Genomic DNA, 27,430 nt, shown 5'->3' with positions numbered 1-27,430 from the left:
AAGCCGCTTGGAATTCAACTTTCAATGAGCAATAAGTATGGCAGAAATTAGTTTTTCGCATCACATCATCAGTGGTTTATGGCTCTGATAGACTGAATCTGGAAACGTTACACATTTAGCGTTCCATAGTATTATGGTAATCGCCCTCTATTTCGTGACGTATTGAACAAAGTGAATATCATATGCACGCGGTATAAATTGAGAGGAAAAGCACGCTGTACTGGCCGCCTGTTACGCGTCACCTAGTCTCAACTGGAAATAAGCACCAAAATCACACCACATTAAGACCGATTTTCTGATTATTACCGAACTTGTTGCTTCATTAAGGTTATGAAGGAATGGATGGCAACGTAGGAGACAACGTTAAACTCTCCGAAGCAGTTCAAAGAGCTAAGGCAGTGAGTAATGACGATTGCAAAATTTTTATCCACCATGTTGGCATTTACGATGTAGGCCTAACAGTGTAAGCTATGGTAACTGTTTACTTACACTAGTAGAAGTATGTAAGGCTTCGAGCTTTAGAGTCCAGGCAACGCCTTAGGCTTACGTTACTTCGTTATGCACGACTTTGCCGTGGCCAGTATGCACTTACCATCATCTTACCATTAAAGCATTATAATACATTCCGTGCAAAAACCGATGCCTATCATGACGCCTGATATTGGGCTAGGCTAGCCTCATTAGGTCTATCACAGTATCAGTTTTGACAGGTACTAGGTAGACTAGGCTAGGCCAGCAGGGTGCTGGAATTTTCTCCAGAGTTACTTCAGCTTTAGATTCATAGCAGCTGTCTTTTCTATAGCAGAAAGTACTGTTGTTATAAGTTGTGGGGTAGCCAGTTTGTTGGAATACCACATGACAAGTATTTGTCTAGCCTAGGTTTAACTGAAGAATTAAAAGTGGAATGATCACATTAGATTCTGTAGCTAGGCTAGGTATTTATGGGCACCATCATTCTCCGTGCACCGTACTTTCTGCTGACACATAATGGTGCTTTCCACAAATTTATCTGCAGAACATAAAATTTTTGTCAGCGGAATATACCAATGTTTTGGGAGAGGAGCAGAATGGCTTTCTGAACTGATTTAGGAGGATGGAGAAGATAGAATTTGACTGTAGCAGGATAGAATTTAGCTTCAAGACTAGATTATTATTAGGATAGCTCAGATTCGGAAGAGGAATAATGATTTAGTACAAGTGGCGGTGATAATTAATTTTAGTTAAACAGCGCCACCTTATTTGGTTGTAGTTTTTGATATGGCATGAAGTTGAAAAAGGTGAGCTGCCGTAACAATTTGGTCTCCCTAAGTTTCATCCTTTAGGAAGTATCGTTTGTGATATTTTCTCATTAATCTGTCATATTCTTTATATTTATTCTTGCCCTTTAATGTCAACTGCCACCGCCTTGTACTTCTTTCAGTGTAGGACTTTCACGGTCGTCTGAGACCACCAAAAAATGGAGGCTTTGAAGAATTATTGAGCCTAATTATATTTCATTAAAAACGAAAGTCAATATAGTTAAATAGTTTCTGAATAACACCCAAACCATTCATAAATTATTTAAAAACATGCGCGATATATTAACTTTACAACATCGTTAACAAAAATCTGTTACACTAATAAAATCGTCTAAAGTTAGTTTCTAATAATGTACCCAGAAAATAAATGAGACTCGTGGCTAAATATCAATGCAATGCATTTTGAAGGGTGTTGTAACAACAGTCGATCAGACACTGACAGTCTATTGGCCAAGTGAAACTGCATTGCTGCACAATGGGGGAAATCTAGCCTATACCGCTGAATTTGTGACGCAGTTATAAGATATCCATGGAATACTTTCAGTATTGCTGTTATCTTCGACCACATGGTTGCCTAACAGCACACTAAGTCAATGGGGGAAACCTAGCCTATACCGCTGAATTTGTGACGCAGTTATAAGGTATTCATGTAATACTTTCATTATTGCTGTTATCTTCGACCACATGGTTGCCTAACAGCACACTAAGTCAATTGGGGAAATCTAGCCTATATGCTGAATTTGTGACGCAGTTATAAGGTATCTATGGAATACAATAATATTATTAGCAAAAAATAGTTTGCATCCCAGGGACGCTAGCCCCCGAAAAAGTTTGCGTCCCGTAAAAAAAAGTTTGCTTCCTGATCGAACACCAAAATTTTACGTTTATTGTATGACCTACTGTATCAATGCTAGCGTAGTATCACTTTCACTGCCTATATTTTGTGAATGTTATACACAATATAATAGGGCAGATGGCTCAGTGTCTTAGCTTCGGTGTTTGACATGGGCGGCCCGCCCAAATCCTCCTTTTGCCCACCCTGCCATTTCAAACAATTTTTACTCCAGCCCCCTCTTCATCCGCCCTTGTCCTTCCCTATTTGCCAACTCCATGGTCAATTGGACCACGAAAAAGTTTGCAACAGAAACTACTGTGGTATGAATGCACATTTACATTAGCAACTCTTATTGAAGAGAAAAGAAACATACTGTGAGATATACTGTAATATCCTTGCAGGATCAGATACTGTATGTAAGCTTCCCACAAAATTCATAGGTTGTCTCAACTCATAACATTTTTTTATCAAAACAGTGATTAAAATATTACATGATAGTCTCAGAAACAATTCAAGTGCATCTTTGTACCACCAGTGCGGGGCTGGAAAACCTTGCGAACCTTCCGAACCAGGTTCGCGGGAAATTCGCGATGCTCGCGGGAAATCCAGCCTGGCTGGAGAAAACAAAAATTGGGGAAAAAACGGGACGAAACTTAAAAAAAAAACACGAAGGAGCAAAAAGTACATCTGTAAAAACAATAAGGAAAATTTCAGAAGAAAAATTTTAGAAACAAAAGAAAAATGTCCAGAAACTGTGCTCGCAATTTTAGTCACAATAGCCTATAATGAGTAATGATGTGTCCCCAACCCACTCACAAGGGCAATGTCACACGAACACACACGGCCCAGCGCGGGAAGCTTGCTGTAATAAATCAGCCTCGCGGGAAATGTTTTGAACAATATTGCCATTCCACATTGTTTTATACTTATATTGTTTGTTAGTTAGTAAACGTTTTCTTTCGTATGAATTTGACTTCAATTCAGTGTTCCCTCTAAGGTGCGGGATTCCCTTCAACTGACTCAGTAATCCCGCAAAGAAAACATTTGTCTGCTAGAAATCCCTGCATCGTTTTCTTGCATTCGCGATAAGTTTATACTCAATGCACAACGTATTCACTTGACAGAGAAAAAACTCTGAAAGATCCATCAAAACACTTTCCAAAAATTCACGCGAAACTGGCATATCGTGCTAAATGCAACTAATGTCATGTAAACAAGGCTCTAGTACACCCATTTATGAAAAAACTGTAAGACAACATCTGGTGTTAAGCTGGGGGTTAAAGAAAGTATTTTCTAGAATTTCCAAAAATACGGAAAAAAATAATATCCTACAATAGTTAAGTGCATAGCAAATAGCCTAACCACCTCGTCGGTTACGGATCTCACGTTAACTACAAAAAAACAAGTAATTGTATTTTGCGAACTTGACGTTTTCTACAAGAACATGGAAATAATATTAAGCATTTAGTTTATAATGCCAAGTGGCCTAAAACATGTTTTATTACAAGGTTTAATTTCATAAAGATGGCCATAGCTAGTGGGGCCTCGATGTGCTGCGTGTCTAGGTATTGACTGTACCTCGTGTATCATGGGGTAATAATGGTGTAATACGCCATGCAACGTTTCTTGGAAACTTGCCAAAAATGTTAACAAACAGGTGTTAGGTTAGACAGGGGATGGGCGTGCAGTTGTTTGGTAAGGTACGGTACCTAGGGAAATTCGCAGCACATGTACAGTATCCTACCGTGTATTTATGTAGTATATATGTATAGGGGTAAACCGTACTGCAGTTGTAAACTGATGTACGTATTGTGTGTGCTGTTCATTGTTAGGCAGTCTATAAACGGGGCTTTGCCGAACGCTGTTTGTTTCATAATATCTTGAGTTGTGTAAGTTAAACTTTTTAAAGATTGTAAGACAGATTAAATATCTTTTCATTTTATAACGTAATATAGCTACTCTAACTTGTCATTTGAAACATTTCAACAGCTTCGTGACAATTTAAATTAAAAAATGTTGTCAGTATTTTGCATCCTCAACTGCGAATTTTTTATCACCAGACACGCAAAAATACCAAAATTTTCCGGGGTCTTTGCCCCCTGACTCCCACAAGGGGTTCCACCCCTTGACCCCACCAGGGCCCTAGGGCGGGCCCCTGGACCCCGCGCCTTTATGCTCGCACGCTACGCGTGCTCGGCGTGTTCGCTGCGCGAACACCGGCGGGAAATCGGAAGTGTGTTCGCGGGAAATTGAACAAGGTTTTCCAACACTGCACCAGTGATTGTTGTCACAATGTATGTAACAATATGAGACAAGGCCTAACATTATGATATTTGAGTGCACACATATGATAGCCTTTAGCACAAACTTTGTTATCTCTACACGTGGAGGGTAAACATTGCAAGTTATTGTTGTTAAACAACATACTTTGTGTTTATTGAGCACAAGAAATGCAAGAATGTTTGCAGACAATCGGTAGGGACTATTAGCCAATTAAATTACAAGAATCTTTGTACAGCATCATTGTCTATTTTTTGCATGAAAATCTCCATAATGAAGTTTTGGTAACCCTGTACCTTGCGGTTGATTGTTATGATAAATTTATTTTCTAACAAATTCAATGATCTGTAGGAGTAGGAGAACTTTTTAGGAGAGGTTCTTTTTAGAAGAAGTTGTTGTTTTTTTTTAAAAGAAATAATGAAAGATGTTCATTCAAAAATGTGTTTTGTTATGTTTTCCGTGGACTTAGTTGTGAGTGTGTACTTGGGGTTTGCAAGCAATTTGAAGATTTTGCGTCCCTGGCCAAAACATTGTGTCCCGGACGCAGAATCCTGCATTCTGAACAATGCTGGAATACTTTCGTTATTGCGCTGTTATCTTCGACCACATAGTAGCCTAACACAATGGGAAAATCAATGGAAAAATGGGATACCCCGTGCAAACACTGTTTGAAAACAGTAGGCAATAACATGGTTACTGTATATGCTAAACTAGCTTTGGTTGACATAAACAGATTGAGCACCAAAATGTTTTGTTTTGTATTATTTGTGTTCATTTTCAATTTTGGTGGAAAATTTGGAAGGACTACCAAATCTTTGAAAATCTTTGAGACTGGTAGTCCTTCAGAAAACCTTCTCAAATTCCTGAAAATCCAACAGTCTTTATGTAATCCCTAATTACATACACCCATGCCTCCTGTAAATTATAAGTGGCTCAACATTCCTTACATGAACTCAGTCCAACCATCCTTATCGACTTTCCTTGATACTTTCTCATGTTATTTACATCATCCTGAAATTGGTTTCCATAAAATTCAAGTAAAATATAGTGAACATGTAAGTTGAAAAATAAAATTGTTTTTGGAGAATAACTGAATCTGGTATTTATTAGGTGGTCTTACTTTCCACCATAAAGGCAGTATGTTTCCACTATGATATATATACTGTAAGTGGTATAATTATAGAATACCCTGCCTTTCATACAGTACCTCCTTTTGGTTGAAGACGTCAAGTCACAGTAAATTTGTCAGACTTCCCCAGTTTGACTACACTTAAATACAAAAAGTTCTTCCCCACTGTGACTCAGAACCCCAAAAACTAACTGTGAATGTCCACTGCGGTTTTGGACTGGCCTAAATTAAACATTATTTTTAAATCTGGTCATGTCTCATTACTGCGACTACAGCAAAGAAGCATTTAGAAAGGAGCAGGGTATTCTATAATTACTCCAGTGAAAACTAACTAATGTCCACAATTTGGCCCTGTACAGTATATTACATATTGAAGTCAGCGATTGCACAAAGTAAGTCAATAGACATTGTCAATGGTACAATGTACTGTAGGTTAAATGATGTACTGTAGCCTTTGGTTGTTTACAAGGCATGCTTATGTTTGTTGACATGTTTATTAGCTGTACTTAAATTTTCCAGATCTTTACAAAAAAGGCTTATTCCTGCAGAAAAGAAGGACCTCATGATAATGTGAATGCAGGGAACCTGCCTAAATTGAAGGCATCTGTTTGTGCAAGTTTAAAATGTAGTCCATAGTGCAGCTTAAAAGGTTTTTACCTTGCTATGTCCCCAGTGCCTTGATGAGGTCTAGTGACTTTCAGTTCCAGTTAAAGTTATCATCCAAGGGAAGACAACTAAAACATTATAGGGAAAAAATCCTTTTGTCAGTGCATCTGTTAAATTAAGCAAAGTGAAAAGTAGTAAAGTACAGTATGTTTTCATAAGTTGATAATACACAATCATAATCTTTATATTTCTCTTCAGATTGCTGCCAAAATCGGTGGTAGCTTTGGTGGTGTGCCTAGCACTCCATCTGTTCAAGTTGAACAGAAGACAATGGCACAGGCCCCTGTAGTAATACCAGGAGTTGAATCAAACCTGAATAATTCAGGTGGCTTGAAACGTCCATTAGAGGAAGGAAACGGAGACGCCGAGCCTCCATTAAAATCTGTAGCCATGGAAAATGATCGTAAGTTTAACCTTCCAGCTCAGAGTAGTTTCTAAGTTTTACTCTCTGCGTAACCATGTTATTTTCACATTTAATTGGATGCTCCTCAGTCTGTTTAAAACTTGAGTCAATCTGTATCAAATTAGATTTTTACCAAATTTTCCGGGACCATCCCAGACTTGGCTGATATTTCAATGATCTACTCCTAGATGTCTCAAATAAAGAACATGTTAGATTACCTCTTGCAGTGGCATGAAATGTAATCCCAATTTTCTAAAACTCTGCTGAGTGCTGACAATGTAATTAGAAGAATAAAATATCTGTAATTTAAGACAAGAAAATGCTCTATCATGCACAAAACAAGTTTCCTCTAAATTATAGAGAAAAAAAGGAGGTGTTGCTCTACCTTGCATTCGTTCAATGGGGTTGCCCTATTCTACACCCTGTCCTCTTAGCAGTCTAAACAAATCTTAACCTTCAACAAAACATCTTTGCTGATACATTCTTTATGAAGTTCAGAAATCCTTCCTGGGCATGGAAATATTTAGCAAAGTTATTCATTGCCATTTTAGTTGCAATCAGACTTTCACTGATATTTGTAAACAAAATGTGTCATTTCTAACAAAGCACACAAAGACCAGGACTTGTGACCTTCTTCACTGTCAATGTCCACAAGCAACATGCACGTTCCTATCACCCTTGTACAATTTAGTAAATGTTGTCAAACCCTAATGTTGCCATTTCTTTGTAAGACTGCAATGTTGACTTTAGGACCATTAGTCTGCCCAGGGTTACTTTATCAAAATGGAGCTTTGCACGTCCTATTTTTGTGCCAGTATGACAAAAGGACAGGTTAGACCCAAAAAGCTTTTTTAGCATGATTGTATCATTTTGAAGTGATTTCTTTATGTTTATGGAATACCGTCGGTACCAGCACTAATGCTTGTAGGCACTTTTGTTGGTGTACAGGCAAATCTGTAAATTACATAGGCTTGTCTGGGTAAATGCATTTTTGACATTTTGTACTCCAAATAAATGTACTTACTGTATTTATGCAAAAATATATCTTATTCCAGCATTTGGTGCCCAGCTGGCTCAACAGAAAATTGAACAGTAAGTTAACTCTTTTTACTACCAACCATCGTTTTCATTAGTAAGAAGCACAAACCTAACAAATTAAGTAAATGTTGTTTGTACCATGTTTGTACCATATATGTAAGAGCAGTCAAGTCATAATAAGACTTAAGGTTAAGTCTGCAGCCTTATGTGTGAAGGAACAATAACCCAGTGATAGCTCCGAAATGGAATAAAATTTATATTTGTAAGTTTTTCATGACAGTTATCTCTTATCACAGAGATCAGTAATGAATTTTGGGTTTGTGTCACCTTTGACCTCTAGCTTAAACTTCACAAAGAGCATAAATTGTTTCTACCCTGTCAAGGCATGTTTCCAGTCAGTTTAGATTTGTTTCCAGTCATAGTTTGTATTCACATTGCCCTTTAGTAACATTGTTTTTTTTTTCATTCTATTTCAGGGCTAACCAATCAAAAGAAGAATATGCCATTCCACACAACATGGTTGGACTAAGTAAGAGCTATGTTAACTTGCAGGCCTCGACAAATATTTTTAAAAGCTCACCATTTGGCGACCGTGACTAAAATCTACTCGCCAAAACGCAAAATTCACTCTGCAACTATGACTGCTGTTCAAATCTCCTATTAACAAAAGTTTTAGGCACTTAGGCAGATACATGGTGCTGCGTTATTGAACATTGAAAAGTTTTATTTCAGTGCAAAACGAAATTCAAACTTTTTCCACCAAAAGGTAAGTGATGAACAAAGTAAAACATGTTGCAGAATCGTTAATAAGCAGCTAGGGCGACGATAGTGTCTCAACAATTCCAAAGAGCATCGGCAAAAATATGATGGTAGCTTGGCTTCTGTAACATTTGGACGCCTCTCTTGTACTAGGCATATAGTATACAGTAGCTAGGTGTGCCCGAGTCCTAAGCCTATACAATACCACACTGCAACTTTGAGCTGCTACACGATTGGCACAACTTTGTGTATTTCCCAAATATTTATCTTGTCTTTTAGCTGCAGAATTAAACAGGAAAAAATGTCCTTAATACTCTGTTACACTACCTAAATCAAAGCAATCATTTACACAATGAAAATCTAAGGTTGGCAAAGCATCTATCTTGCACTTGCAACCGGTGTTGAGGGAAAATCTGAAAATGAAAACTCTTTGCAAAATCATGGCAGTGATAATGGCAAAATTGTCTCAACTCCTTAAATCATATATTTTGTGAATGATGACCGTTGCATGTAGAAAATACACCCTTTAAATAATTTAGGTGGTGTTTGGCCACCATAAGTGTATGAGTATTCTGACATGTTTTGTGTTAACAATTTTGTAATATTATCCTACCGTTGTTAGAGATATATTTTAGCAATATTTAGGTTACCATCTTGGGTTTAGATTGATATTGGTGTGATGTTACCATTCTTTTTCTCTACATCCTCAAATATCAGCAGTAATGTTGACAATGCTTTCTCTTTGACAATCTGTTATGGTGAAGGTAACATTGTTGATAAATGGAAGATAGGTAGAAGGCCTTCACAACATGTAATTTGTAACCAACTAAACAAGTAATTTGATTAGGCAGGAATTAACAAAGTACTCTGTGTATTTGGTATTGTGTTTTGGTATGGTGTGTTGGTATTATGTGTTGGTATAGTGTGTTGGTATTGTGGGTGAAATAATTTACTAATAACACCTGCCTTGATACATTATGCAGGTTTATCAGCTTTGGTAATTAACGTCAGTGGTACTTTTTACTTTCAGTTATTGGTCGAAAAGGTGAACAAATTCAGAAATTACAGGATGAATCCAGGTGTAACCTACAGATTGCATCAGGTAAGCAGTTGTGCAACAATTTTTTTCTAATTTCATTAAATATTCCAAAAGTTTGTTCTCATTGAACTTATTAACTCATTAATCTTATGAAGCCCACACACAGTCAATGTACTGAGATGAAATTTCACTCTGTGCCATGTACAGGCTGGTAATGTTGGCACAATCATCTTTTCCCTCAAACTAGATACCATGTATATCATGCATACCTGCCTGCCCTAGACCTTGGATTTGTTATAGCTCTTGCTAAAAGTGTCATTCTTAATTGATCAAACTAATAATATACACTGATAACTTGAAGAAACTGGTAAATTTGTGACCGAGGGGGATTGTTTACATTCTTCATAAAGACAGTGCTGTATGGATGACAGTTTGTGAGAGGGAGATTTAGCAGACTGAAGAATTATACGTTGATGTACAAACAGATCCAGAGCTGAAATTCACACCCAGGATGTCTTTTGTTTTGACCTAGGGTTATGTCCATGATGTGTTGGTAAAGCTGGTATGTATGAAGTAGGTGTTTGTAGATGGTTTATTCCTGTAGCTGGTGATTTCGATTGATTTCTGTTTACATTGTAGAAAGTGGACCTGACAATCTCCGTCCCTGCACACTGACTGGTACACCGGAAGCTATCAAGTAAGTAGTCCAAGTTCAATTTTATATTAAGTTCTGTTAGTCATTGTAGGTGAAGGATGGGGATGGAGAATACAGCCCCAGAGGCTGTTAGTCAATTACTAGGCCCGGGGAAATATGAGATATAGAATAATGTATTCTCATAATTTACATTTATATTTTAAAAATATGACCCCATTGTGACAATGATTGTTTCAGAAGCCCAACCTGGCGAACGACACCAATGGTTATCCATTAAGGTATTACAAAGGTTGACACTTATGAATGTTACTTTTTCACTTCTTCAGGGATATCAAAGCTAGGATTGATGCAATCATTAACCAAGCCCAAGGGGATGAGGATGGAGTTACCGAAGAGATATTAATTCCCGGTGATAAAGTAGGACTCATTATTGGCAAGGGTGGAGAAACCATCCGCAATATGCAGGTAATTGTCATAGATATATTTACGTTGCTAAGTTTTTCATTTTGACTACTCCACATGCAGGGTTCACTTTAAGCGGTATCGCATCGCACTTTGCGATGCGATTATTTACATTTGCGATGCAAGATGATACTTTTACATTTGTGATGCAAGATGATACTTTGTATCGCGCAACTGCTACACAACCCAAGGTAGGCCCTAGACTACACACACCTAGAGTATAGCAGCCTAAAGTCCCAAATAACCACATACATTACTATCACACAGAGCATGGATTCATTGGCACGAAATGTTACACTCATATTTACTATTTTATCTGACACTTTTGGAGTTTTGTTTTCGCATTTGATTCAAATAATTTACTTGGCCTATGCCTGATCTGACCTACGCGGCTACGCAATAATAATAATATAGCGTTACTTTCGCACTCGTACTCCGATCCACCGGTGCGGGCTCAGTCTGCATCAAGCTGAACTTGGCTACCAATAACAGCGGACAATAGCAGCCGCCAATAAGCAATACTAGTGGCGGACAATAGCAGTGGATAATAAGCGAGTTGCTGCTACAGGTAGCTAGCTTCGGAATATTTACTTGGGATATGCTTCCACTTTTTTATTGACATCAAAACTGCAAACTATTGTAACTGGCAAGCTAGGTGGCAACCTAGTGTGATTGTACCATGGATATACATGATTTCGCACACTTTTGACGTATTTTAATCAATATCGTGAACATCCTACAATGAAATTTAAATTCATCACAAGTTTTGATATTTGTGTAACTATTTATGGGGCCAACGGCGAAATTCGATATATCAACGTTACTGCGCAATATGCCACATTGTGAATGCTTTCATAATTGCATTCCCTCTAAAAGTGGAAAGATATGTTTGAAACTTTCTTCTGAGAGTTGAGAGTCAATATTTCCAAAGAGGGAGACCCCCGCCTACAGTGCCAGGGATACATTTATGACATTATCTTTATCGTGCAGCGCACGTGCACAGAAAAAAAAAATGCTAACCATTTTTACCAAACTGCTAATCAATTCAGGATTTTGATTAGCAGTACTGCTAAGCAAATTGAAAAATCTAAAATGAACCCTGTCCACATGATGACACCATACATTGTACTATGCATCATCCATGCCTATTCTATATTGCAATAAAATCTTCAGAAGACTACTGATGGAACAGGAAGCCAGGACACCTGAGCATAAAATGATGGTTTACTTTTGCTTTTCATGAACAGATGAAACTTGGGGTCCGTATGACTATGATTCAGGAAGGCACAGAGAACACTGGTCAGTCAAAGCCACTGAGGATTACTGGTGACAGAGACAAAGTGATGGTATGGTTATATTTCTTTCAAGCCCTGTAAAAACAGTTTTAAAAATCCTCAACCAGCAGAAAAACAAGTCAAGGAGAGCGCATTGTTACTGTGTGACAGTGTGTGATGTCTTGTGGTAATTGCAAGGAGTTCAGTAGTTTAGGGAGTGCACTGTTATTGTGTGGTTATGTGTGATGCCTTGTGGTAATTGCAAGGAGTTCAGTAGTTTAGGGAGTGCATTGTTACTTTGTGGCAGTGTGTGATGTCTTGTTATATTTGCAAGTTCAGTAGGAGTTGAGGAGTGTATTGTTTCTGTGCTGTCTGTTATATTCAGGTGGTGTGGTTCAGGAGGAGCAGGGAGTTGCTAAGGGTCTATGACATGCTTTAAATGTGTGCCATCTTTGATACTAGCATGGAATACAGATCAACTCTTTTGATCAAATGAAACACAGAAGAAATCTCATAAAGATCCTAAAGGTAGTGTCTGGCCATTAATCATTCCAATAGTGGCAGTATAAGTAACTTAATCCCTATTGCCTTGTCCCTATTGCCTAATCCCTATTGCCTAATCCCTATTGCCTAATCCCTATTGCAATGTTAGCAGGACATTGGAACAGGGTGCCATTTGTGAAGTAAGATGACTATTTATTGCTATATCTAAATGTTTGTCTTGGTAGCTTCACAACATTCAATATCATTTGATTTCACATGTAAGGAAGCCCAGAAATCCATCGAAGAGTTAATAAGCAACGAGGTAAGGGTGCCATATGTGAAGGAAGATGATTATAATTGCTATAATTAAATTTTTTTGTCTTGTTAGCTTTGCAACATTTAATATCATTTTACTTTTACATTTTAGGAAGCCCAGAAAGCCATTCGAGAGTTAATATTCAATGAGGTAAGCCCATCTTCTTTTGCTTTAGTTGTTTCTGATTCCAAATAAACCGTTTCCTCTGGATTGTGAACAGTGGTGTGCAGAGATAATTTTGTGATTTTCATGCATATGTATAACAACATCAAACAGTTAAGTTATACATGGGACATAAATTAAAATCAGTGGCTATAAAGTAAGCTTGCACAGTTTCGTGAAAACTTACAACCCGTTTTTCTCGAGCAATAAAAACTAATCTGGCTTAAAAACAGTTTTTTTTTTCCCCTCCCGAATTGCATGAAAACATCCAATTCTCTGACGGAGGTGTCGCGATCGCTAAGATGCGTATTTTTGAAGCTTTACCAACAGCGGTCCAAGTCTAGTTTGTTCGCAGTAAAGGGTAAAAAATAAGGAGAACAAATTCAAGAAATGTTACTGCCTTCATGACACCCATTTTATTACCCTCGTTAACTAAACTGAAGTAAAAATGTCGAAAAGAAATGTGTTAGTGAAATGTTTTCTTAAAGTTTTAACATCACGTACACGTATCGTTGGTCCTGTGTTTACTGTACTTCACAAAGTTCAAATTCGTGTTCAGAAAAAAAATCCCGATCATCCCGATCACCTGATGGTCTTATCAGCTAGAAAACTTCTCTGATAATGACAGTACAAGTAAATATTTACTTACAATCGTCTAAGAATTTCTGATAACTAAGGAAGGGTTTGCTCGGTCGGTTGGTTGCTGTTTAACCAGCTAATGATGATAAAATAGAAATTGTTGGTTAAGGCAAACATTTTTTGCCCTAGATGGAGAATCTTCCTAAACGTAGATGTTATTGTAACCCCTCCAGAGAAACTATAATCAAATGCTCTACCCCATATTCACGCTATTAAGATGTTATATTTTCGGAGATTAGGGCCGAGGGTAAACCCCATTATGACCAATTGGAGATCGTAAAAAAAATTGCTCTACACTTTCAAGTACAAGTTGAAAAATATCGCTGGCAAAAGTGAGGATTAGGTCGGCAAAGAATATAAATTGTTTACGTTAAAGTTGTAAACATGTGTTCATCAATGTAAATGAAAAACAAACTGGGAGACGCCTTGTCTGATAACTGATAAGAAGAAATGTTGAAAGGAAACTTACAAAGAAAATAAAATCTACTAGCGCACAAAGAAGAATTGTCCAACACTTCTCACAACTACTAACTTTGGCCACGAAGGTCAGTTCAATACTTCAAGGTCCCCTAACTGATTCACGCATATATAGGCTGCATAGCCTAATGTTAGGCCTAGCTATCCACCCTCAAGCACTGGTAATGGCGTGTGCCGATGGTAGCTGACAATGTCGTCTAGCAGAAAAGCTTTCTCTTGTTGCAATTTACTTTCATATTACAAAAAGAACAGTTATTAGGAGAAACCAAAGTCAACAAATGATGGATGGAAGCTTTAACATTGTTTTTTCAGTATTTGCAGTTCACATTTCGTTTTTTTCGGGGTTTTTTATTAAAAAATAATACCGAAATTCAGTCAGAAAAAAAACGGTTTCGGTACTAAAACCAGTTTACCGTGCAAGCCTACTATAAGGTTAATATTAGTCGGTTTGCATCAATCGTTTATGTTCTGAGTTGGAATTGTGATAACCTTTTTCTGGGCTCTTTCTGGCATTAGATAATACAACCTAAAACATTGACCCTAATTAAATGTAACAATTTCAATCATACTTTGAGTAAACTATTACATTTGAAGCTTAATATTCTCCTCACAGCTGGCTGAATGCTGTATCATCTAGTGGAATTGAGTACTATACTAAACATTTCCTTGTTATTGAAAACATTCTTTATTCTTTCTTTCATGAAATGCAGGGAACAGGAAGAGAGGTTTGTAGGAGTCTTTCTATTATTGCTTCATTACAGTACTTACTAGTCTAGGGCACTTCCACACAGTTGATACATTATTATCCTTGCTGTTAGGTTTTTGATGTGTGATTCACTTCAAGTTTATGAAATATCCCAATACACCTTAGTAAAGTCCCAGCAGGAATTGATTCACAGAATGTACTTGTGGTCCATGCAGTGTTTATGCAAAGTAAATTCCTACTTAATAATAGTTTCAGACAAGGAATTGTTAACTTAAATAAAGTCCTCATTCCTTTAGCGTTATGATGAATGGTTACTCACTTAAGTTGCCTATAATGACTGGTACGTTTTGGCTGAATTGAGATGGCCAGGAAGTTGAGTTCAAGTGTTGTGTCATGCATGGTCAAGTACAATTTCACTTCATGTATGAACATCTGAATATTGATGCTCTACTTTTTAATCTCAATACGTATGACTACATATAGAGATATAGTCATGTTGACGGGCAATGGCCATGGGACTTGCGTACTTTTTAATTAAGTTGTGATCAATTGATGGTATATTTGCTCTTAGTCAAATACAGGGATTTGTTCAGAAGAAGTTTATTATGATTCTCTTGCTTTTTGCTTGCTTACAGATTAAGGTCCCAAAGCCTTTGGTCGGAATGGTGATCGGGCGAAAGGGTGACATGATTAAGAACATCCAGTTGGAGACCGGAGCCAAAGTACAGTTTAAAGAAGGTACAAGACCTAGAATACTTACTGAATGTTTACTTTAGATGTCATAAGGGGGATGCCTTACAGCTTTATGGGGCAACTATTGAAGGGTTTTTGTGGCTCAGACTTAGGTGAAATATGTATATAAAGAATGAAAATATTTCTTAAAACCATGGTATGAGTATATAAACATAGCACTACAATTGGTGACCAACATATTAATTTGATTTTGTCTAGATGATCCTGAATCTCCTGACAGGGTAGCCCTCATCAGTGGAAGTGTGGAAGCAGTCAAGCAAGCTGGAAACTTCATCCAAGATATCCTCAGCAGTGCCCAGGTAAAACAACCCACTACCATTCAGTAGACCACTTCCATTTATTCGTCAAGCTAAATGATACCTCTGTAAGATTGACGGTCCGCAAACTGAAGTTGGATATATGTTTGTCAGAATGTCTGCACAGCATCCTTGTTTGCTATAAATGTTTTAAATTATTGATAAATTTTGCAGGCTGTATTGAAATTGAATGATTGATATCTCTGTTTATGAGCTCATAGTGATATCAGAGTGACGTAATTTGATGTTGCTGTTCTTTGCAGATAGGTGGAGGAGGCAGAGGTAGAGGACGTGGTCGAGGAGGATTTAGAGGAGGACGAGGTGGATTTGGTGGGAGAGGTGGGTTTGGCGGTGGAGGATACGGACGAGGAGACCAAGTTGAACATTTTGTTCCAAGTAATAAGTGCGGCATGATAATCGGAAAAAGTAAGTCAATGGTAATATGTTGAACAAAATATTTATAACATTTCCTTTCACTGATGTATTTTATCCTGTCTTCAAGGAATTCTATTGTTTCAATTGCTTCTTTCTTTTGTTAAGAACAATTTGTGAAGGAAGTTGCTGTTAACAATTTAAGCATAACCACAAGTTTATATGCAATTTCTGTTAAAAAGGTTTTATAATAATATATAACCAGAGTCTTGAAGAAAACTCAAAGATAGTTTTTGTAATATTTCTTGATATAATTCTGGGATTGGTTGGCTATGATGACAATAACTTGCCCTATCTTACTTCTGATGATGAAAGCATCATTCTCCAGTACTCATTGATCTGAGCCATACCTTCCAGTTTTTTGAAGAAACAGATTGTATTTACAAGCACAGCTTCCTTTGTCATCCAATTCACTTGATTGCAAATTTGTTGACTTGTCACAACAGATGCTTTTACAAGTATTTTACAACAAAACTACCATAGTGGATTCATCTAGTCTAGGCCTAGGATAAGTTGTTAAAGCAGTTTTCTTACATTAACTGTTGAAGCAAGGTTTACCTACTTAGTGCTCATATATCCTTCAGTATCTTATAACCCTTACAAAACTGAATCTGATGGAAAAGTGGAGCCAGCTGCTTCAAGTAATGTGGAAGTGAATCATGTGTAACTTGTTTTTGTTTTCATTCAAGACGGTGAGACGATCAAGAGTATCATGGATGAATCCGGGGCGTATGTCGAAGTGAACAGAAATGAGGATTTGGACCCTCCTGGTTCAAAGATTTTCTTCATCAGAGGGAATCCCACAGAGGTGCAGATAGCACAGCAGCTCATCGATGACAAAGTCAATGTATGTATGACAGCAGAAGTTGCTTATTGAAATGCCAAGCAATGCAACCCATTGAATATTATCAGGGGGTGGGTGAGATACCTGTTGTGAACAACATCCTCAAAGATCCACTGTTACATTAAGGTAACTAATCATACTTTCAGAGCATAGAGGTAGGCTTTCAGGGAGTTGCTAGCGAAGGGGGAAATGAGGAGAGTTCATAGGATCAAAACATTTCTGACATATGTGATGTCTATAAATTCCTATGCTCTGTATGTGTGATTAGTCTACATTAATGTAACGTCCCCCCACTTACCATGAAATCACTCTACTGCTATTTTCCAATGATAGATTTCACTACAAAATCATTGAATATAAGTAATTTGCTCTCCAAGTTGAAGATAAGTCCCTTCTCTTATATTGGTAATGTTGCCAGTATCCTGATAATTCTGCTCATATACTAGAATATATCTCACTTCTGTTTGTAGTTTTAACAGTTGGTCAAAGAAGTCAAGTTCAGAGGCATCATTCAATGAAACACAAGGACTTACTGGGGTGGGTGTCTGTCAGAGAACAGTGATAGTGTTTGTATCATTTGAATATGTGTGTGAACCAATTGGTTCATCCTGTGTTTGATTGAGGTATCTACTTACTAATAATGTCCAATATGAATGATTTTGTTGTTTTTGTACAGTCTGGACCTCCAGGAATGCATGGTGGACCAGGGGGTCATGGTGGCCATGGTATGGGCCCTGGAGGCCACGGTGGAGGTGGTGGTGGCGGAGGATATGGCAATCATGGACCACCTGGGTGAGTACCTTGAGATGCAGCAAGCTTGCAAATTGGGTTTGCCTCATGTTGTAGTTTATTATTCTCTTATACCAATGTATCAGTTATCAATGTGTACATTGAGGTTATCCAATAAAGACTACAATTTTCAAGTGTTAAGTAAGATGTGATGGCACCATTATAAGAAGAAGTAAATGTGGTTTTTCTGCAGACGTACATCTTTGTCGGCTTTGAGAATTTGTCTGGTAGCCAAGTAGATTTTTCAGGTGCCTTTTTTCTATATACATGCATACATGATGTATGTGTGTGCACATGTGTGCAGGGTATATGTATACATATGGAAGCGCTGTGTGTAATTTTGTGCTACTTGTTCTATATTGGTGATTATGAGATCAATATCATCCGATGAGTCTTGGATTGGTTGGCTATGATGACAATAACTTGCCCTATCTTACATCTGATGATGAAAGCATCATTCTCCAGTACTCATTGATCTGAGCCATTCCAGTTTATGGTGAATCGTATCTCAACTAGGCATTATGAAACTTCAAGACTGATGACAGCAATGTCTATGTCATACCCATTTGAAAGAGAATGTCTTGAATGAATGAGTATCATATTCATTCATTGTTAAGCTCTCTCTACTGACTGAAACAATTTATGGAATACAGCCTCAGGGAGCTGTGTGACTTGTGGGCAATGCTAGTGGTTTATCAAGGAGTATTCTATCAATAATTGGTAAGATAATCTGCATCAGGTCGATTATCAGACAATCAGTAAATAATCAGGGAAGTCTGTGAAGGTGCGCTAATCTACCGTGTAACGGTATCGCACGTCCTTAAACTGAGATTTTACTCATGCTCTTCGATGTACTATCCAGTTTTGGCAGTTAACATCATACAGTATACCCGCGATAAGCTTAATGGGAAGACTTAATTATTTTTTTCCACTTGCTTCGTGCATCTAATAAAACCTCCTGTTATCCATGTTTAACAATTGATAGGAAAGATTTATTGTCTTGAATAAACAAACCAAAACAATAAAGTTTAAACCACTTCGGCCATTTCATCGTACCTGAAAACTGGAAATATAACCAATAACATTAGGCTTTGTTCATTGTGAGTTCTATGTACATTAGGCTAGTCTGGCTAGAGAATGGTTGAGCTTCATAACTGTTCAGTTAGCAAATGCGCTCAAGATTTACAAATGCGATAAAATGATGAAAGCAAGGTGCCAAATACTCCTAAAAATGCTTGGCGACAGTCCTGAGTAGTTCTACTGCATTACAGTATATTGTGATAAGGCAAACACATGCTTATTTTTGCGAAAACCTGTAGCAACTTTTTTTTTTGTAATCATTGAAAACTTGAAGCAAATATCCAAGATTGTTTTATTTTTCAATATCAGATTACACATATTTTATTCCATACAGTCTACTTTTCACTTTATTTTTGTCGGAGTTATAACACTGATTATGGTTATAATACCAGTTGTAAAAGTTGTCTATTTTCCCCATTCTGTAGTCTGTACAGCATTGTCATTTACTGTGTTGTGGCTGGATTGCAATATTGCGGCTCATCATTATAAACGTACAGCGCCTCAGTTATGCATTACAGTGTTCTTTATTTGCTTTATTAATCTTTAGTGTGAAACGTTAAGTCGTTCACTTACATCTTTGATTGTATTGGCCTAGAAGTTGGTAATCATGCATAACACTAAATCATTTATTAGGCCAGTTCTGCGAAAACGATGACATTATCAGCATCGGCTTTATTGTCACATGAACTATATTCGGTCGAACACTGTTATCAAGATTGCTATGTCCAGCATGAGAATAACTTCTCTCTCTGATTTATCTGCAGGGGTGGACACCCTCCTCCACAACAGCAGCAGCAACAATATGGAGGTCCCTGGGGTAGCAACTACCAGCAGCCATGGCAACAACCCCAACAGGCACAGCCACAGGTCAGTTACAATATATAACGGTGTGCCCATTCTTAATGTCTAAAAGAAGAAAAGCATCTACTACAGTTCATGTCATGCAGATATTAAACAGCAAATTCATGATCATTATCCATCATTCATTGTTAGAAGAACCTCTGATTGGCACAGACAGTTCATGTATGTTTCCAATAGACAGTAATGTCATGAATTAGTGTGCATTCTGAAATAGAAACAAGCAAGTTACTTGCATGATTCGCTTATGAATTTGAAATTGGACAAGTTTATTGGGAAGCATTTAACTTCGATGTTGACGAGCATCCCCAGGCATTCAAATATTTCAGTGTCATTGGAATCCGCGCAGAGAGTGCTGTTAAGTTACGCATATCAAAACTAGCTGTATGGAATCAAGTAGCCCTTGTATCTTTGGGAATATCCAATAGCAATAATGCTATGCAAACTGGTAAAGAAACTGTACAAGTGCAAAGATATATACAGGTACAGCACAGGTATTGTCCGTGTTTTGTGTGGAAATGTATTGAAAAACTGAAGCTTATTACATGAACATCGAGGTACATGCCAGGTGTATGATATGATTTACTGAACCAATTTATTTTGCTTCATTGAAGCAACCACCACAGGAAGCTCCCAAGCCTGCAGCACCAATGCAACAACCGTGGAATCCATACTACAATTACTACCAACAGCCACAGCAGCAACAACAGTCTGCAAGCACCCCACAGCAGGCTGCACCAGCCCAGCAGCAATCTGTGCAACCAGCTGCACAGATGTCAGCTAATAGTACTCCACAGGCTACAGCACAGCCAGCCGGTGAGTAACAACATTTGAAATGACTTACCTTTGAGGGCATCATGTCAATATGGTCTACAGATCATTCACTGAACATACAGTCTACACTGGATGACAGTAGGAATGGATACACTTTGTAAAAATCATAGTTCTGGATTTGTTTGCACTCACCGTCTACATATCATGTTATCTTATAACTACTTATCTTAGGTTTGCAGATGCTAATGCAACTTCTGAGGTTGATTTTGTTACAGATTTGGTACAATTTTCACCCTACAATCTGTGTTTCACTAGCTGGACTAGTCAAGTTTCAATTCCCATCATGAAGAAAGTGTCTCCAATGCTGCAAAGTTTTAAGATTTGTTAAATGTGATTGATAATAATATGAAAAAGTCTCTCAACATGTTTAGCATTGTATGATGTGTTATATGCCATGCTGTGATCAGTGCACCATTTTACCAAATGTACCAAGTACTGCTCAAAACAAGATTGCAGTTCATCACACTAAGACACTTTCCTCTTGTTTGTGTTTGTTGTCACCAGAAAGAAGGTAATGAGGCAGTTGTAAATGGAATTTATTCAATTCAAAAAATGTTTTTGTCTAAAAAAACAAAACAAATGGTGCCTGTTTAATCAAATCTGAGAGGCAACTCAAAATGATAATTTTATCTTGATTTGATGTAAATATAAATTAGTGGCTATCTTAGTAGGGTCAGTACCAATGGAAAGACAGGCCCTATATATATATATATATATATATATATATATATAGATAGGCTTTGATACATTCTATTCAAGCTATTTGCAGTAATTTGCAGTTTTTATTCTCTCCTTGTGAAATGTGATTTGCTATGCAGTTATTGTGGTAACATGAAGGGGTTAATTTATGATCTTCCTTTACCTCCTTCAGTTGCACCTGGGACTATGCCAGGACAAGCACCACCCCCTGCAACACAGGATCCAAACCAACTTGCAGCATACTACAGACAACAAGGTAATATTTTAATAAATGGCTCAGTTCTGGCTTCAAAACTCCCTCGTAGTCTTCGATCAAAGATAGTTTATTTACATTTTCTGTGCTCGTCCTGTGCCTCTTGTATTTGGAAAGATGACATTTCAACAAAATGAACAATACATACATCCTTCTCTTCTTGTGTTTTCCTCTCATAAATTTCCAAACAGTTTTCAAATGTGGACTGTTCCATTAGATTTGTATGATAGTTAGGTTGTACAGTGATATCAGTACAGCAGTAGACAATGAAGTTAAGCTGAGCTAATTACATGCTGCTTGATAAGATTTGTATGATAGTTAGGTTGTACAGTGATATCAGTACAGCAGTAGACAATGAAGTTAAGCTGAGCTAATTACATGCTGCTTGATAAGATTTGTATGATAGTTAGGTTGTACAGTGATATCAGTACAGCAGTAGACAATGAAGTTAAGCTGAGCTAATTACTTGCTGCTTGATAAGATTTGTATGATAGTTAGGTTGTACAGTGATATCAGTACAGCAGTAGACAATGAAGTTAAGCTGAGCTAATTACATGCTGCTTGATAAGATTTGTATGATAGTTAGGTTGTACAGTGATATCAGTACAGCAGTAGACAATGAAGTTAAGCTGAGCTAATTACATGCTGCTTGATAAGATTTGTATGATAGTTAGGTTGTACAGTGATATCAGTACAGCAGTAGACAATGAAGTTAAGCTGAGCTAATTACTTGCTGCTTGATAAGATTTGTATGATAGTTAGGTTGTACAGTGATATCAGTACAGCAGTAGACAATGAAGTTAAGCTGAGCTAATTACTTGCTGCTTGATAAGATTTGTATGATAGTTAGGTTGTACAGTGATATCAGTACAGCAGCAGCAAACAAATGAAATTAAGCTGAACAAGTAGACTTGCTTACAGAAATGTTTCAAAAGTGTCATTCGTTTCTGATGTTTTGACTGACTGCTTGCTTGCCACTTGATGTCTTCAAATATTTCAGCTGGTTCTGCTCTAGCCTCTTTATGGGACATGAATGACTATGTAAAATATAAACTCCCTTGTCTAGCTTTAGTGTATTTCATTTGACTGTATAACATTTGGCCAGATTTTCACACGTTTGTTGTGGTATATTAATAAAATAATCTCAATAGAGGCAGGAAATAGCCACGTTTTTTTGGAACTCTATTGTAAAGCTTGCATTATAGCTGAAACTGGGAAAGCTAAATGTTTGATTTTTTTGAATCGTCACAAGATGTAATGTGCTTCCTTGTGTCAATGTAGCATTCCAGCTAATTGGACAGTTATGATTGCTTCTCTTTGTCCATTATTTAGTTCAGAGTAGCCGTTTGGACAACCTAAGTCAAAAGTTCAAGTTTTTTGGAGTTGTAAAATGTGTCTGTGCCAGATCATATTGATTAATATTAAGATATATATCTATATGTATTGATACTATGAAATATTTGTCTTGTAATCTCCCGTTCAGCTGCCCAGGCTGAGTCTGCAGCTCAAGCTGCGCTGTCCAACCCGCCCCAGCCTGGTCAACCAGACTTTAGCCAGCAATGGGCTGACTACTACAGGCAGTTAGCGACCTTCTACAACAACCAAGCCACGACTGTTCTCTCTGCGGGTGCTGCAGCTGTACCACCACAGCAGGGTTACCAGCAGCCAGCTGCAAGCGCAGCCCCTCAGCAGGGTTACCAGCAGCCAGCAGCCACCAACAACTACCAGCAGGCTGCAGCAGCCCCTGCTCAGGGTGGATACCAACCTCCAGCCAGCAGCTACCAACAGGGGGCTCAACAGGCCTATCAACCCCCAGCTCAGTAGGTAAGTAAATAGCTTTTTTGGCCTGTGATCAAGTATCAGAAAGCACATTTGGTAAAAATAATTTCATAAGGTTATTACCTACCTTTTCCTGTTGTTTCCAAGCGGGTTTAGTTATTTGCGTAGCAGCTCTGACAAACATCTTTATAAAATTTAGAATGTTTCTTTTTTCCTTCCTGGTAGAATTCTGTGTTACACTGTATGCATGAGAATATGTATGTTGGTTGTGTTTCCTCTTTTGAATGAATTTATGCTGTTTTTTTATTTTTTTTTTATTCCAATGTTCACATTGCAATGATGATACATTTCTTGCTATTTGCTAACTTCAGATTGTTTGTTGGCATTGTTGATCATATAAAGTTGGATTTGATGACATTATACAATGTTCTATCTTACACAAACATGACTTCAAGAATTTTGTTTCTTTTTTCTATTTGGTGATAGATACTGTTTTTATTTCTTGACATTCTTGCAATTAACTCACACATTGAATACTTAACTGCTGTTATTCTCTTGGCTGTTTCATTACATTTTGAATGTATTCCTCCACCACTTTGAGAGATATTTATCCACCACAATTTCATTTGCAATGTGACTTTCTGAATGTTTTGTGATTTTGAGTATTTTTTGTTTGAGTTATTTTGGAGGAGACTTGGCTTTTCGGTATTCATCATTTGGTAGGTGTTCGCTGGTCTTGTTTACTCCCTGCTGGAAGGATGGAGCTAGAGCAGCCTCTCATGAAGTGGTTTGCAAAATTTAAGGAAATATTGCTATGTTTCAATACATATATATATATGAGAATGTCAATTCAAAACACAATACTTACAAAACTCTAACGTCTTACCCCAAGAGTTAGGAATATATGTGAACATGTCACCTAAAATTAGTTTATTAATTATGCATCAATTGAATTTGTATTGAAAATGTTTGATTGAAACATTCCATTTTTATGACCAATGAGTCCATGACTATGATGATTTTATGACTATGACCATGTCTATGATGATTATCTTCATTTTGTGTATTTACATCTACTAGTACTACTATGCATTCCTGTGATGTTTCAGCAATGTTATATCTTTGTTGAACTTTGACTGACAAGAATTGTATTTGTACCTTTCACTTTGAAATATGATAGACCTTACATGGCAAGGCTCTGCAAGTTGTCATCCTTTTTGGGGAAAATATTGTCTTTAATTTCTCTTAACCTGAAATTTACCTGTTGTAACTACATCAGTGCCATTTGTTGTGATGGATACGATGTGTCAACAAAGTGATAACCTCATACATGAACTATTTGTTAAAACTGAACTAAACATAAACCTGCCTACATCTCCTCAAAACTGGAAACTTCTTTCCAAGTTCTTTTACCTGACTTAAGCTGTGATTTTCACTACTCTAGGCTTAGAACTATAGCAAGACCGTATAAACAGTTGGTATTTACTGTACTCAGCTGTGTATAGAGCCTGTTCCATTTATGTTGATTTTAAAATTTTCTTGTAATATTTTTTTTTATTGACTGTAGGGATCTGAGAGAGGGGGGGGGGGGGGAGAGAGAGAGACTTTCAAATGTGTGTTAAAACTGTGCTGTGTGAAGTATCTGAGGTTAGCTAGTATTGATCTATGTGTAAAGGTGAGTTACCATATAACTTTGTCTATGAGTGGCTTGCTGGTAAGTAGTAAAGACATCTCTCTCACCATCATATCCTGAGATTGTTTTGTAAATCTTTCATGTGTTTGTCAAAATATGACTATCATGGCTTTCATTTCTAGACTTCACCTTTGCTTACTAAATATACACCTATATATATATATATATATACACCTAAATAAAGCTATGTATATAGAAATATATATATAGATGTGTGTGTGTGTGCATTCTGAAAATAAACTACTGTCTTACCTGTTTTTAACGTCATTTCACAGGGTGCGATTATAGCGTACCTGATGCACGTCAATTTTGTTTTTTTGCTCTATTTTCTTTCCTACAGACTTTGATGACAATTATGATGTTGCCGTATTGCTGAACCATTTTGAATGTTTGTTTATGCTAGCCGATAGTTTAGAACACAACCTAAAACACTTGCAATTAGAAAACACAATGCAACCTTAGTTGTGTGCAGGACAAAAATTTCTTAGCACAGTTTGAAAGAACATTTACAATTGATAAAACTGGAGAAATACTTTAAATGATGTTATATTCATTCCATAAAATAAATCACTTTTAAAAGTTTTGTATATAGCTGGTCGGTTAATTTTTTTTTTGCTTTGATATGATTTGTTTCCATCACTACTAATGTGAGTCATTATTGTGATTGTAAATATGTCTGTTTATCATTTCTATTTTGTGGGTGGGTGAATCGTTTAATTGCATGTGCACAGATATCCAAATATTTTGATTGAAACATGAAAGTATGTTTATTTGTTGTAAATGTCTTCCCATGCTGTAGAACACTGATAAATTGATTGATTCACAAGTTGATACTGTTTATTAATACTCAGAGATGATATTATCATGGTATTGTTGACATTGGCTTTAACCTGGTAGTAGATTATTCAGTCAAAAATTGAATGCTATTGCTTGAATCATAAACATGTACATATATAATACCTGAACAAACATTAGTTGGAGGAAGGCCTGGCATGGTGAGGATGAAGAGCTGAAGTTGGACTCACTAACAACGATGATGGTGATACACCAACATTGGTGAGTAATCTTGCTCCAGAATCCAACGCCAGAACAATTGGAACTTTCAAGCTCAAAGTTTTAACTTTTTGTGAGCTTGTCTGATGTAAAAGAAAAATCTTTTTTTCCCTTCTTTGTTGCTACTTTTGTTATATTTTTTTGACAAATTAGCAGAATGTGGTTTTACATTTTAGAATAAATTTCAGATTCCCCTAGTTAATACCTGTCTCTTTGATTTATTTTGATTACTTGGCAAGATGAAGCAGTGTTTATTGTTTCTAACTTATGTAACTTAACTGTATTAATGCTCCAACCAGATCCACTCATGGTAGTGTTTGTTCTACACCAAATGGGAATAGCACTAAAGACAGTATCATGGCATAAAAAATTAAAAAACTGCATCAAAATTTATTGCAGCAGTAATGGTTTTGCAGTAGAAATTTGTTTGATGCTGTAATTGACTTTGATACAACAAATTGTTCTTTCTTTCTTTTACCCCTGATGCTGCGATTGAGGTTGGTTCCTCTGATGTTACTATGCTGGGTTCTCTTGCACCAACAATGAAATTTGGCACTTCATAGTGATATGTGAGAATGCTGCCATGTCAAGATTAATACCATGTTTCTGATAGATATATTTTGTTTTGAAAATCACTTTTCTGAGAGATGGAACCTTGCTGAATGTTGATTTATCGGTCAGCAACTCGTGACTCACGGTTGTGGTTAAACCAAACTTTCGAATGATATGGAACTTTGTCTTAAGGAGTAAGATGTTGACGGGCGGGTGGGGTGGGGGGGTGAGATTTATTTGGAACCTATAGAACACATAATGGATACCCAGTCAAATTAAAATGGCAAAGAGAAATAACATTTGCTTTTATAATCAAGCAGTCTAGAATTCTAAAACAAACAGAATTGATATAGCAATCTGTACACATAGGCCTATACATTGTCAAGCAGAGGATGAAAATACACAACATGACGTATCAAAATAGACATAACTCGTTTGTTTATCGTAGAGATTTAATAAAATGTGCAGATAGGATAACCAATTATACAGAATCAAGTGAAAATCATGCTGCGTGTAAACAATGCTTTATCGATCGGAAGCAGCTGTGACAGCATCCTGCATACCGTGTAAATTCTAAATTCGATGTCGCTAGTGTACTCAGTCTCCGTTCGCACTTCAGATCCTTCTTTATACACACAACATGAAGTCGACTTTATAGAAAGCTTTTCCCTGCCGGTTTGGGATAGCTCTCAATTGGAAGATGGTGGACTTGCGATATAACCGGATGTTGGGCCTGCTGGTTCTTATAAATCGATCTAGCAACTACCTTCTGTGCCCTACAAATTAGCTTGCATTTATATATATATATATAGATCTAGCAACTACCTTCTGTGCCCTACAAATTAGCTTGCATGTATGTATATATATATATATATATATATAGGCTATATATAG

The 27,430-nt window shown here is 37.1% G+C and overlaps 1 protein-coding gene across 3 annotated transcripts; it reads left to right on the top strand.

The window, feature by feature from the left end:
- Nucleotides 1-187: 187 nt before the first annotated feature.
- LOC139964108 (far upstream element-binding protein 1-like) lies at nt 188-26,186 on the top strand. Of its 3 annotated transcripts, none has more exons than XM_071965460.1 (21): nt 188-398; nt 6,407-6,611; nt 7,667-7,703; nt 8,126-8,178; nt 9,439-9,510; nt 10,087-10,144; nt 10,429-10,567; nt 11,812-11,910; nt 12,605-12,643; nt 12,749-12,787; nt 14,626-14,640; nt 15,257-15,359; nt 15,573-15,673; nt 15,934-16,096; nt 16,792-16,949; nt 17,623-17,738; nt 19,580-19,682; nt 20,300-20,489; nt 21,379-21,462; nt 22,943-23,283; nt 25,272-26,186. In XM_071965460.1, exons 1-20 carry the CDS (start codon nt 339-341, stop codon nt 23,281-23,283), a joined length of 2,175 nt encoding a protein of 724 aa, XP_071821561.1. In that variant the 5' UTR covers nt 188-338; the 3' UTR covers nt 25,272-26,186. The 3 variants fall into 3 exon arrangements, with proteins under 3 accessions (XP_071821561.1, XP_071821560.1, XP_071821562.1); XM_071965459.1 differs by having other exon boundaries at nt 20,288-20,489; XM_071965461.1 differs by lacking the exon at nt 12,605-12,643 and having other exon boundaries at nt 20,288-20,489.
- The last annotated feature ends 1,244 nt before the right edge of the window (nt 26,187-27,430 follow it).

The sequence above is a fragment of the Apostichopus japonicus genome, chromosome 22 (genome assembly GCF_037975245.1).
Source record: "Apostichopus japonicus isolate 1M-3 chromosome 22, ASM3797524v1, whole genome shotgun sequence".
Lineage (NCBI taxonomy): Eukaryota > Metazoa > Echinodermata > Holothuroidea > Aspidochirotida > Stichopodidae > Apostichopus > Apostichopus japonicus.
Note: the sequence above shows the minus strand (reverse complement) of the source record. Positions and strands in the feature narration are given on the sequence as shown.